Below are 12,500 nucleotides of genomic sequence, written 5' to 3'. Positions count from 1 at the left end.
AAGTGTGTCAGTTCTGTTTGCGTCTCTGAACGCCATTCCGTTTTATAGACAATAATTATAACAAAAGCAAAGAGAGAGTGTCTATGATTTTTATTGTAAAATTTGTAGCAAAAATAAGGATAAGGGAAGGGAGGATTATGAAACGGATGCACGTACAATTCTGTGCAAAAAATCTTGAGCCACCCTTTATTTCTTCTGATTAAATTTATATTAAGTTGTGTAGAATAAATTAAAGAAATCGGAACAAATGTTTTACTGCAACAGGATGTACCTAAAGATACAATTTAAAAATTGATTGTTTATGTACCCTCCTCAGCAGCGACCTAATTTCCCCTCTCGTCTGTTCCAACCACTCGGCATTCAGCATACTAATCACCGGCCTGATCATCTGTCATCATCTACACCTGCTTCTCACTGGTCCATGCCATCTGAGGCGAGTCAGTGATGACTTAGACATATTAAGCCATTTTTTCAGTGACTTAAAAGTTACTTAATTATTTACATAAAGAAAGTATTCTAAATCTGGTTGGGCGCATGCTTTGGTTCAGATTGTTAAAATCACCTGCATATATTTTCCACCTGTGAGGTTGACAGATTGTTCTTGAGGAGAAACGTCCGTGATTGACTATTATTTGTGACTTTTTTCTGGAAATCAGGGATGGAAAATATAGACTGACAAAAGAAATGTTTTTTTCTTTGCTGTCAAATGTAACATGATGTCACTATGTAACTTTAGTGCTCATACAGACTAGCTCTCAGGTCTTCTGGAGAAGGCTTCTTGAGTTGTCTTCAAGATGACATTAGTATAAGGAGTTTCATATTGAAGATTTCCGTGGTTTTAACATTGTTAGGCTTTCAATCCAATCTAAAGACATCAGCAAAATCTCTGTAGTCCTACTGTACCTGAGCTCAGCGAGATATAAAAACAATTAAAAATAGGAAACAAGAATAACTAATTCATTGAAATTTTTAATAAGAAGATTAGTAAGCATTTATATAAATCCAGTTATGCTGGATTTAATACTGCATCTGGCTGGAGCTGAAGAAAAAGTGTAAAAGTGCGAAATAGCCATGTGTGTTTGTGTTTGTGTGTGTGTGTGTGTGAGAGAGAGAAATTCTCATTCCATCCATAAGCTCTAGCCAACTCATCTTATTATATGTATTATCATTTTTATTTATATTTCCTGTATTATGATGAGAAAGCTGTGGAAAGAGTAGGGATTAGGACACTGTCACTGTCTCAGAGTGTGTGTGTGGTGGGGGATTAAGGCAAAAAGAAATGAATCATATTTTTAAGTCCAGTGTTCACTGTCTCCATTCTTTTATATGCTGCACTCAGGGATTAGCCCCCCCCCCCCCCCCCCCCCCCCCATCTTTCTCTCTCTCTCTCTCTGTTTTACTCTTCTGTACTTCTGGTCTAAAGGCAGCTTGCCATGTTACCATGAAACAACAAAGCCTAAACTCCTTCATGTTAAGACTCCCATATCAGTAAACTTAAAGTTACAGTTTAACCTCTGACTGTTACAAAGCGCCCACACTGGAGACTCCTTCTATAAATCAATTCCATAAGCATCTCCTTATAGAATATGATTATATTAATATTTGTCTTCAGAATTGATTGAATTTAACAGGCAGTTGGTCCTGATGACATACCTATGGGTGTATGAAAGTGCTTATGGAAGGAGACGTTGCAGTAGAGTTTCTGACTAGTTTGTTTAACAAGATTTTGAAGACTGAGAGAATCCCAGAGGAATGGAGAAGAAGTGTATTAGTGTTGATCTTCAAGACCAAGGGGGATGTGCAGAGCTGTAGCAACTACAGGGGATTAAAGTTAAGAAGCCATACAATGAAACTTTGGGAAAGAGTAGTGGAAGCTAGGTTAAGGGCAGAGGCGAGGATTTGTGAGCAGCAATATGGTTTCATGCCTAGAAAGAGTACATCAGATGCAGTATTTGATTTAAAGATGCTGATGGAGAAGTACAGAGAGTTTTGGAGATGAAGTCAGAGAGGCCAGATTGAGGTGGTTTGGACATGTTCAGAGGAGAGATTGTGAGCATATTGGGAGAAGGATGCTGAGGTTGGAACTGCCAGGCAGGAGGTCTAGAGGAAGACCAAATAAGAGATTTATGGATGCAGTGAGAGAGGACATGAAGTTAGTCGTTGTGAGGAAAGAGGAAGCAGAAGATAGGGTTAGATGGAGGCAGAAGATTCGCTGTGGCGACCCCTGAAAGGGAACAGCCGAAAGACAAGAAAGAAGAAGTAATTGATTATTAATAATGATCTGAACATTGACAAAAGTGGAACAATGAATATTTCTTTTATTAGAACTTAACTTAATGTCACGAGACACCGGAAAAAGAAAACGTACACATAAGGAAACAGAGGTGGTGAAGAAGTAGAGGTTCAAAATAAGAAAGAAAATAAGCAAGAAATTTTAACAATAAAAATCAACTTATGGCTTTTACACATAACCATAACAGTTTACAGGTTTACCCCTGAGTCTGAATGAAAGAGAGAAAAAAACTAAGATCAATAATAAAAAGTTGGAAGTTTTCTAAACATGAATTAAAACCGTTGTATTAGACACGATTGCCATTTTCAAGTTCAGTTTAATATTTAAAGAAAATGCAACAGTGACAGGAACACAAACAACAAAATAAAATAAAAAATTACAATTAGCCACAAATGTTTTTTGTAATCAATATTTCAACAAGATATTATTAGCTGAAAACAAATTAAGCACAAGTCAACAAGTCACGATTGCAATGAAAACATAAATTATTGTGGTCTACGCTAGAGAAAGAAGACAAAAAATCAAGACAGTGATTTTGTAATGAGGCCGTACATGTTTATATACCACATTTTTATATATAAAAGTTCACGTTTAGAATTGTACAAAGCTAAAAGTCAATCCATAACCAGAAAAATACAAGATAGTTTTTCTCCAGTACCTTTTACACATTTATTATATGTAGAATCAACTTGATCAAATTTTAGCAGAATTACTCTGCATGATGAATTTGAACAATTTCATCTAAAGTAAGTTGTAAAAATACCTAACTTTTCAGAACCACTGAATCATCCTGGTTTAAAATGTTTGCTACAAATTTGTACAAATTTGAAATTTTGATATTTTTTTCAAAATCTGATATTTAAAATCTAATTTGGATGCAAAAATTGTTTTTTCAAAATGAATCCTAAAAATGTATATGTATAAATGTAAATAAGCTACAAGTGTTAAACCTAAACATAACCTCGTCATTTTGTGTACAATTTTGATTGAATGAATTTGCCACCATGATGATCTGTTTAAGCTTAAAAAACTAAACTCTGATCAGAATATTTAAAATGTATATTTCTGACAAATCTCCTTGCACAATTTTAGATAATTTTTTTAAATAATGTGTCATATATCCTTATACTTCAATTAAAACAAGTGTCTGTTCATGTCATTGGCTGTTTTACAATGACAAGTAACACAGAAAATCATGTAATCAAGTGAAATTAAAGACACAATTAGAAACAAATTTATCTTGTCTGAAATTCCAGCCTCGACTGCACCTCCTGCCTATAACACCTGGAACTTCCAGGAATTCTGGTCCTTGTAGTCCAGACAATCTGCTGCACCAAAGTTGAGCTTCCAAGCAGTTTGGTCTTTATTATAGTCCAGACAATCGATGGTGCTAAAACCAAGGGAGGCAGGGCCATAACCTTGCGAGACCTGTGATTGGCCGAGAGCCATAGAGGATGAGCCAATAGGGCTAAGAGGGCCACTCCCAGTGGCTGAGAGTGGTGCATGCATTGGGGAAAGGTATGAGCTGCAATCTAGGCCACTGAAATAAGAAGAAGAAGTTGCGTAGGCTGGAGCGTAGGCTGGAGTCTGAGCATACGTCATTGCGTAGGCAGTTTTACTCGACACGCAGAGCGGATCAGCCAATGGCGAGACAGAAGCAGGGCTCCAGATAGAGACACTTGCATTAGCATTTGCGCCAGTCGAGCTTGGCGTGATGGCTGTAGGTGGGGCTGGAGGGGGCGGAGCGACTGGACTGTAGGGTGCATTAGCAGTGGCGTTAGCATTAGCAGGGTCAGAAGTCGTCTCTCGAGCAGGGGATGATTTCTTTTTGGGAGGCCGAGGTTTTGGTTGTCCGCTGCTCTGTTGCTGCTGCTGCCGACATTTAGCACGACGGTTTTTGAACCAGACCTGTAAATAAATATAAAAATAATTACAGTAAGTCCCCAAAACAAATTACCACAGATATGAATGGACCGCGGTTCTACATTTGTAGATGCGAACAAATCGCGGAAGTGGCTCATGCGTATTGTACAAATAGACACTAATAGACACCAATAAAACCAGAAAAATATTAAACAGATACCAATATTTACAATTATATACAATATTTTCAGTGTGTAAATAAATTTATAAAATGTCTAAAGTCTGTTATATTGTATGTGTGCACATGTGGGGACGGGGAAAATGCGTCGGCCTCACTGATTACAGTGAATCCGTCTGGGGGCACGATGATAGAAAATGTCTGTACTGTAAAGCTGTCCAAATGGTAAATAATTCTCGAATAATAAATTATTGAATACATTTCGAAAAATCTTTAACGAGACAGTCCAATACAGATCTGAGACAAAATGTAGCGTTGACCCTCTACTCCCCCTGTCTTCTTGAGCTACCTTTAAACGACCACCTTTTTGTGTCAAAAGTGTATAACACCCCTACAGGTTAGACTCGCGGTGCAGTATTTTGCAAGGTTTGCACAGGTACTTGAGCTTCGAGCCTTCATTAATACCAACCAAAAAAAAAATGTTTCATTTTTCCCATAAAAAGATACATAATCACTACGCCAAAACTGTGAAAACTCGTGGTGAATCACAATAAACCATACGTACAGGAACCACGAGAAATCCCACTGATCTGCGTAGGTGAGATAGGGGTGTAAGACTTACATTGTCGGACTTACGAACAAATCCGACTTACGAATGTGCTCCCAGAAAGGATGTCGTTTGTAAGTTGGGGACTCACTGTACATTATGAAATCTTATTTAAATTCCAATAGACACATCTAGTATTGAATTACTCTATAGCCAAAAAGTTGATAATTTTCTATTAACATATTGTACCTGATACCACAGGAACTCTAATGCTGAGTGATGTCATGTTTAAAATAAAAATTTATTTTACAGTTTAATGTGGTAGAACATCCTTGACAAAAAAAATAGTTCCTGTTCCATCATTGTTCATTAATAAAGTAAATAAGATTATCCTGTGTTAGAAAAGCTACAGCGTTACCTTAGACTGTTAGAAAGCACTGACACTGGAAACTTCTTCCTTAAATGTTAATAAACTTCTCTTTACTGAAATTCTTATCACATCATTAATCACAACATGATTGTACATTGAATTTGTTTAATAACAAATTGTTTTGAGTCTGTTTATTAGTGTACAGAAAGCTTCCTTTGGATTAGCTGTTGCTATAGAAACAATGACATTAATAAATCTGCTGTCAGAAAATTATGTTATAGAAAATTCATCAACACCTGCAGAATACAAAATGAAGAACAGTGCTGTGGAAGGAATAAGTAAGGTTTCACATTTAAGTTGAAGTTTGATTGGTTTTGAAATCTTACCTGGACTCTGGATTCAGGCAGGTTGATTTTTAGGGCCACCTCTTCGCGCATGAAAATATCAGGATAACGCGTTTTGGCAAACAGCGCCTCGAGCACGTCGAGCTGTGCACGTGTAAACGTGGTTCTCTCACGCCGTTGCTTCCGGGGTGTGTCTACAAAGCAAACAAACAAACAAATAAATAAATATTAATTTATTAATCAACCTTATATTTAATATGTTCATAATAATAATGACTATTGGAATGTTTGAGGAGGTGTTAAGATCTAAACATGGTGCCAAATTCATTAATACTGTCATCATTATGCTAGCATTATTTAACAAGGAAATAAGGAATAAAATATTTACTTTTTTAAAGTAAAAATTCAAGAAAAATTTTATATTCCAGAATGCTACTGATTGTAAGTTGTTTAGTTGTTTGCATTTTGGATGTTTATTCCTATTCTTATTCTTCTATTTGTTTTTTGTTTTTTAGGAAAAACAAAAACAAAAAAAACATTGACCCCTTAGAAGATGCTTTGGTGTGTCCCTCAAAAGAACTTGTTACAATTAAAATTCTTGTAAATTGTGCAAAACAAAAATGCTTTTTGTGTTTTCTTTTCATTCTTGTTTTTTCATGTGCTCCTGATGATGATGATGATAATGATAATGATTTAAGGTTCAAGTCTTCTCGATGCAAACAGAATATGTAAGGTAATATTTGAAAAAAAAAAGTTTACTTGTATTGTAATTGTAATGTACTTTAGCAAAATATTTATAATGCTGTTCTGAAATACCTAAAACAGCTTTTGTTTTCAAAGGTTATAAAGGTGTTAAGAAGGCTGACTGTTTTGGATTTGGTCTCACAAAAACAAAACAAAGCACCTTGAAAGTGTCTTGATGCAATATATGAGCAGAACCATATGGTTTGGTGGAATTGCTTATTATTGTGATTTAACCAGCTTTTGTTTTTAAAGAACCTTTTGGGCTATTGATCTTTATAAATTATGACACAGCTTATTGTTTTTGTCTGGGAAAATAAAATATTGTATGTTTTCTTTTAAATTGTTATTAATGTTATTTTTCTCACACCAGTTGTACTACAACCTCTGTAAATAACAATCATTATAATACAAAACAAAGGGGAAGATAAACAACAACAGCAAATATATATAACAAAAAATTTACAGAGAAATATTATTTTACCATTCCTACACTTAGTTTTCATTTCTGTTTCTACCCGCAATTAAAAACCACGAGTTTTTTTTGTTTACTTTCAATTATATATTCAATTATAATTACTGAGATCAAGGCTTATATCTAGCTTGATAATGTGTATCTATCTATTTATTTATCTTATGGCACATATTTTAAAAAACATCTTTTAAGGATTACCAAGATGAGTCAGAAAAAAAAGGAAATCCTTTTCTTCTTCTGCGACACAAATTAAGGAATCTTCAGAGTAGATTAAATTTGAAGTGTCAAAAGTAAGTATATATAAGTGTAAAGTATATATATATACTCACTGCTTTAAATAGCCCCGCCTAATGGGACATTTTAAATTGATACACTTTAGCGACAAGTTTTACAACAACAAGAAGAACTAATAATAATAATAATAATAATAATAATAGCGATGTTTTGATTTGACCTGAGGGAAACAATGGATTTTGTTGCATCCTGCTCTAACTTTTAGAAACTTTTGCTTACAATCACACTAGGAATAATAACTTTGTTATTTCTGTTAAATGCTTTACTTACTCTGGTAGCCGACGGCGGTGTGCAGGAGGTCCATGCCCGGGCCGGACAGCGTTAACCCGTTCACTGCGTAATGAGGCTGCTTAATGTAGGACATCATGCCTGCACTGCCTTTAATCTCTCTCTCTCTCTCTCTCTCTCTCTCTCTCTCTCTCTCTCTTGACAGCTCTACTGGTCGCTTATATTAAAGGAAAAACGCAATTTCTGTCATCTACTGTAACTAAATCTAATTCCAACCCTCCTTTGTGTCTAAAAAAAAAAACGCGCAATGAGATTTAAAAAAACCCTGGTTGTCTTTCTCCCTGTCTCGCTCTCGTGGACGTGTCTCTCTCTTTGAGTGACTGAAGGTTGTGTTGAGTTTGACACACAGCCGAGGACTGAGAGCACCAAGGAAGAGGAGGGCTAATTAGAAGACAAGGTGGAGGAAAAACACCCTCCTTTCTCTCTCTCTCTCTCTCTCCCTCTCTCCCTCTCTCTCTCTCTTTCTCTCTCAGAATAAGCCAAAGTCTGATCTTTTATTATTTTTAGGTACTATTTTTTTCATACTACTTGTCACCCATTTTAAGCATGGTCTTTTAACCATCTTCTTTATGAAAACTTTTAAATTTCTTTTTTTTATACCCCAGCTCATACTGTGCATTAATCATCATGTTAGTATTTATTTATTTATTTATTTATTTATTCATTCATTTTTACTAATACCTTTCTCCAAGCTCTTGTTTCGTTTACTGATCTATTTCTGTGTATTTTGTCGGCTTTTATTTCTACAGTGATCACAATGATTATTACTAATCTAATTTTTTATTTATATTACCTACTTATTTATTGATTGTTTTCTCCTCCTGCTCAAACATCTTCTTTTCTAATTATAGCTAAATTATTTTATGTATGTATTTATGTATTTATGCACTATTTATTTTAGTTAAAATAAAAAAGAAGGTGGATACAAAATAATTAAAATAAAGGAATGTTAAAAGTCAAAATCTCTCTCTCTCTCTCTCTCTCTCTCTCTCTTTCTCACTCAACCTTTCTGTTGTTGATCCTTCCTTCATTTCTCGATCATCGTAATTCAGAATTTCTTTAAAATGAAAAAAAAAAAACCACATTATATCTTGTATCATATTAGATCACGCGACTCTCCTTAAATAAATGAACACAGATCAGACTGCACTTTAAGATAAAATGTAAACGCTTTATTTAAAGGGTAGTACCTAAACAAACCAATTTTGAAACGTTTTAATAAATGAATATGAATAGGTTTTGGAAGTTTTTAGCTTGCCCTATTTAATTTTATTTAATGTGAAATTTATCCATCAGGGTTTTGGACAACTAAAATATCTGTCAGATCTGACTGGTTTATATAATATAGGCTAATAAAATATAACATCATATACTTTAACTTGATCAGTCAAAACTAAATAATGGCTTTTATGGGTATGCAGGGGATAATCATCAAAATCTGACGTGGTCACTAACTTCAGATTTTGTGTCGACTGTTGCACTTGCAAGAGAAGAAAATAAATTTCCTAGTTGCCTGGAATCTGAAATTATGTGAAGTTTTAGCATCAGCACAGTATCTTATCTGTATGGTCTTGCCGTTCTCAGCACAGTAGGAAATAAATATAGTTATTCTACAGAATTCTAGTTATTCTTCTCCTAAAGTAAATTACAGTAAATTATTAGGATCAGCATTGTTAATTATTTTAAACATGGTGTACATTGGTTCACTTTGGGAAGCTGACTCAGTAAATAGAGTTCGAATAATGTGGTATATGTATTTGTTTGGTTTTGAGTTTGTTGTAGTTTTACTAACTTATCTATTTATTTAAGGAGCGAGAGAGGAAGAGAGAGAGAGAGAGAGAGAGAGAGAGAGAGATGATGTCGATGGTGTCCAATAATAGATCACCAAGTTTTTGTATCCGCTTTAAAAAGTATTCACGTAATAATTGCCGCTTAACCAAATCGGTGTGCAATGTGATAAAGAACTTTAAACGAATAGAGTCGTGAAAAACGGCTCTTAGACACACGGTCAAGAATTCCCGTATATTACCGGCTTCATGGTTACAAAACTAATACAGTACAACCAAACAGGAGCCCACAAAAAACTGTTTATTTAATTTGAAAATAAAGAACATACAAAATCGTTTTGAAGGAAAATTTAAATGTTAAGTGTTTTTTCAACAGTAATGGACCTTCAAAAAGTTGTGAAAAAAAGAGAAAACGAATAAAATAATCAATAAAAATGATTAGTTCTGTTTCTACTTAACAATTTATACATATTATTATTATTATTATTATTATTATTATTAATAATATATATATATATATATATATATATATATATATATATATATATATATATATATATATATAACAAAATATCATCAAATCCTCATTAGCATTACATTAAATAGTTTTGGTTTACAATAATACAAAACAATAAGCCACAGGTTTAGGCCACTTTTTTTTTTATATATACCTTATATATATATATATATTTATATAGTTTTAACAATGCGGGTTAAAATGGTGTGTATTTGTACTGTATGAGAGACTTAAAAATATATTGAAAAGATGTACAAATAGGGAACATACATATATTGCAAAAAAAAAAATACAAATACACGAGTACTCTTGCAAAATGAATTGGAGTAAGAGTCGCGCGAGGCAAGAGATGGGTGGAAGAGGAGGATTAAACACACACACACACACACACACACCGAGCTCTGTTTCCTTAAATCCCTTGAACTTTGTCCTCTCTCAACCACACATGTAATCCGACAAATAATAATAATAATAATAATAATAATAATAATAATAATAATAACAACAACAATATAATATAAAAAAAAACAAATTAATTGCTTTATCTATATGTTCATATAAATCCTATTTTGCGTTGTTTATACTTTTATCTTATACCTCATGTTAACAGCATATGGAACTTATGGAATATTACGCTTCTAATTTATATAACTTGACATAAAATTAAATAACATTTTTTGGCGTTCAGGGAAACTATTTTTATATTTAGGATAAAACACAAAAATGAACCTGCATAACGTATAATATCTATATATCTATTCTACGTATGATTTTATGTAGAAAACTGTGAATCACAAAAAATACTTTGACAGAACGGGTCAGTTGTACTATTACAGCTAACAAGAAGAAAAGTTAAAACATAATTAAAGAGTTAAAGTGTCCAAAGACAAAAAAATAAACAAGGGAAAGAAAAAAAACCACATATAGCTTTGTCTTTGGACACTTACTATTTAATCATGTTTGTTTTCTTCTTCTCGTTAGTTGTAGTATAAACTTCTCAAAAAGAGAAAACTCTGCAGTAAAGTGAAGTTGTGTCCGCGAGCTCAGCTCGAAACTGAGCGCGTGCAAAGCCGATTCTTCGCGCTTTGTTACTGAATCGGATTTATTATAAGTTTAAAATCCAAACTGCAATAAGGGGTTTATCTGAATCTACAAAGCCACTGTGGAGATCTAAATACACAGACACACAGCCCTCGGACTATAGTCTCGTTCACGGTGAATTTTCACGTTTAAAACGGAAAGAAATCTTTTTTAATAATAATGAAGAAACATCTGCAGCATCTGTCCCCATTCACAGGGGTGAGTGTTTATTACTCGAGGAATGTCTCCTGATCCACCTGGTGGAGTTCACACAGGTAAGCTGAACTTTCCCCTCCTCACTGCATATTTCCAAATGCTGCCTTAAAAATAAGGTCGGCTTACAATCAGATATGAATAATCTAAGGTTTAATCCAAAAAAATTGTGCATAGGGCTATATATCAATTTATTCGTAGATTTTTTTACTCATTAAAAAATATGAAAAAGTGAAAATCAGCAAATACTAAATAATGTAAACAACGTGTTTGCAGGAGGGCTTGATGTGAAATGACCCTGAATTCTTAAAATGCTGCTGCAAAAAAGTTGAACAGAAATGACAAACATTAAATAGAATTCCTAAATATGAGAAAACGTAACACTTAGTTTTGCCTGGAATAAATACTTATTATGTACATATACAGTAACACAAAACATCATGCTAGATATTGCTCCAATAAATTCCATAACTAAATATTAAAGGCCATTAACCTACCCTAAACCTAACCTAAATATGTAGGCCATTACCTACAAAAAGTGGATTTTTATTTTGTTTTGTTTCTATTGCAGTCATGTGACATTTGCTATATAGCTTGCCAAAAAATCCCACCAGCCTGTTTTTGCTTTGCAATTTACAAAAACTTAGTATTTATACTAGAATATTTTTCATATGACATCACATCACTTACAAAAAGCGTATATATAACAAAACTTTTATATGAATGGAAACATTTTTCATTTTTTGTTTTTCCACTGAAAAACAATATCCTTTAAGGGATGATCAGGAGGCCATTAGGACCCAGATTGAAATTAAGGACACAGCAACCTCATAAGAGGCTTACTGTATCTAATCTGTACCCACACACACACACACACACACACACACACACACACACACACACACACACACACACACAATATTGCAAGGTTTGATTTGCAACCTTAATAGCAAAATTTTCCACAACAAACTGTATGTTCTATCTATCTATCTATCTATCTATCTATCTATCTATCTATCTATCTATCTATCTATCTATCTATCTATCTATCTATTTGCTTTGAGTGTTTATGGGTCTGTCTATCTGTTTATTTTTGCGTCTGTAACCTAAGCCTCAATATTCATGATAACTCTATATGAAACACTGGATTAGGATTATAAATAAAACAATTTTAAGAATAAGAATTATTCTCATATCTTAGAATTATAAGGCTTGGGATTCTAACAGCATTATCATTATATAGAAAGTTGTCCTAGAAAGTTTATTCAGTATTTTGAACACAATATGATTTTTTAAACCAATTACAGTTTTCCCCAGTCTTTTTGAAACATTTGTCAACCATCCTTTAACACTTGCAAAGCAACAGCACAAAAAAAATCACTGTATCTATCTGTACAGTATCTTGCTCAGAAACCTTAGTTTATCTCTAGTTATGTTTTATACCTGGATGTGATTAGTGCCAGATAGGCTGGTTTGAATATTTTTTAAAAACCCGCCCGGTATTTTAAAA

The 12,500-nt window shown here is 33.7% G+C and overlaps 1 protein-coding gene across 1 annotated transcript; it reads right to left on the bottom strand.

The window, feature by feature from the left end:
• Positions 1-2,301: 2,301 nt before the first annotated feature.
• Positions 2,302-7,738, bottom strand: otx5 (orthodenticle homolog 5). Its single transcript, XM_053506698.1, has 3 exons — positions 7,376-7,738; positions 5,638-5,789; positions 2,302-4,201 (listed from the first exon to the last, which is right to left on the bottom strand). The coding sequence occupies exons 1-3, from the start codon at positions 7,470-7,472 to the stop codon at positions 3,569-3,571; spliced, it is 882 nt and encodes a 293-aa protein (XP_053362673.1). The 5' UTR covers positions 7,473-7,738; the 3' UTR covers positions 2,302-3,568.
• Between the last annotated feature and the right edge of the window lie 4,762 nt (positions 7,739-12,500).

The sequence above is a fragment of the Clarias gariepinus genome, chromosome 11, assembly GCF_024256425.1.
Source record: "Clarias gariepinus isolate MV-2021 ecotype Netherlands chromosome 11, CGAR_prim_01v2, whole genome shotgun sequence".
NCBI lineage: Eukaryota > Metazoa > Chordata > Actinopteri > Siluriformes > Clariidae > Clarias > Clarias gariepinus.
Note: the sequence above shows the minus strand (reverse complement) of the source record. Positions and strands in the feature narration are given on the sequence as shown.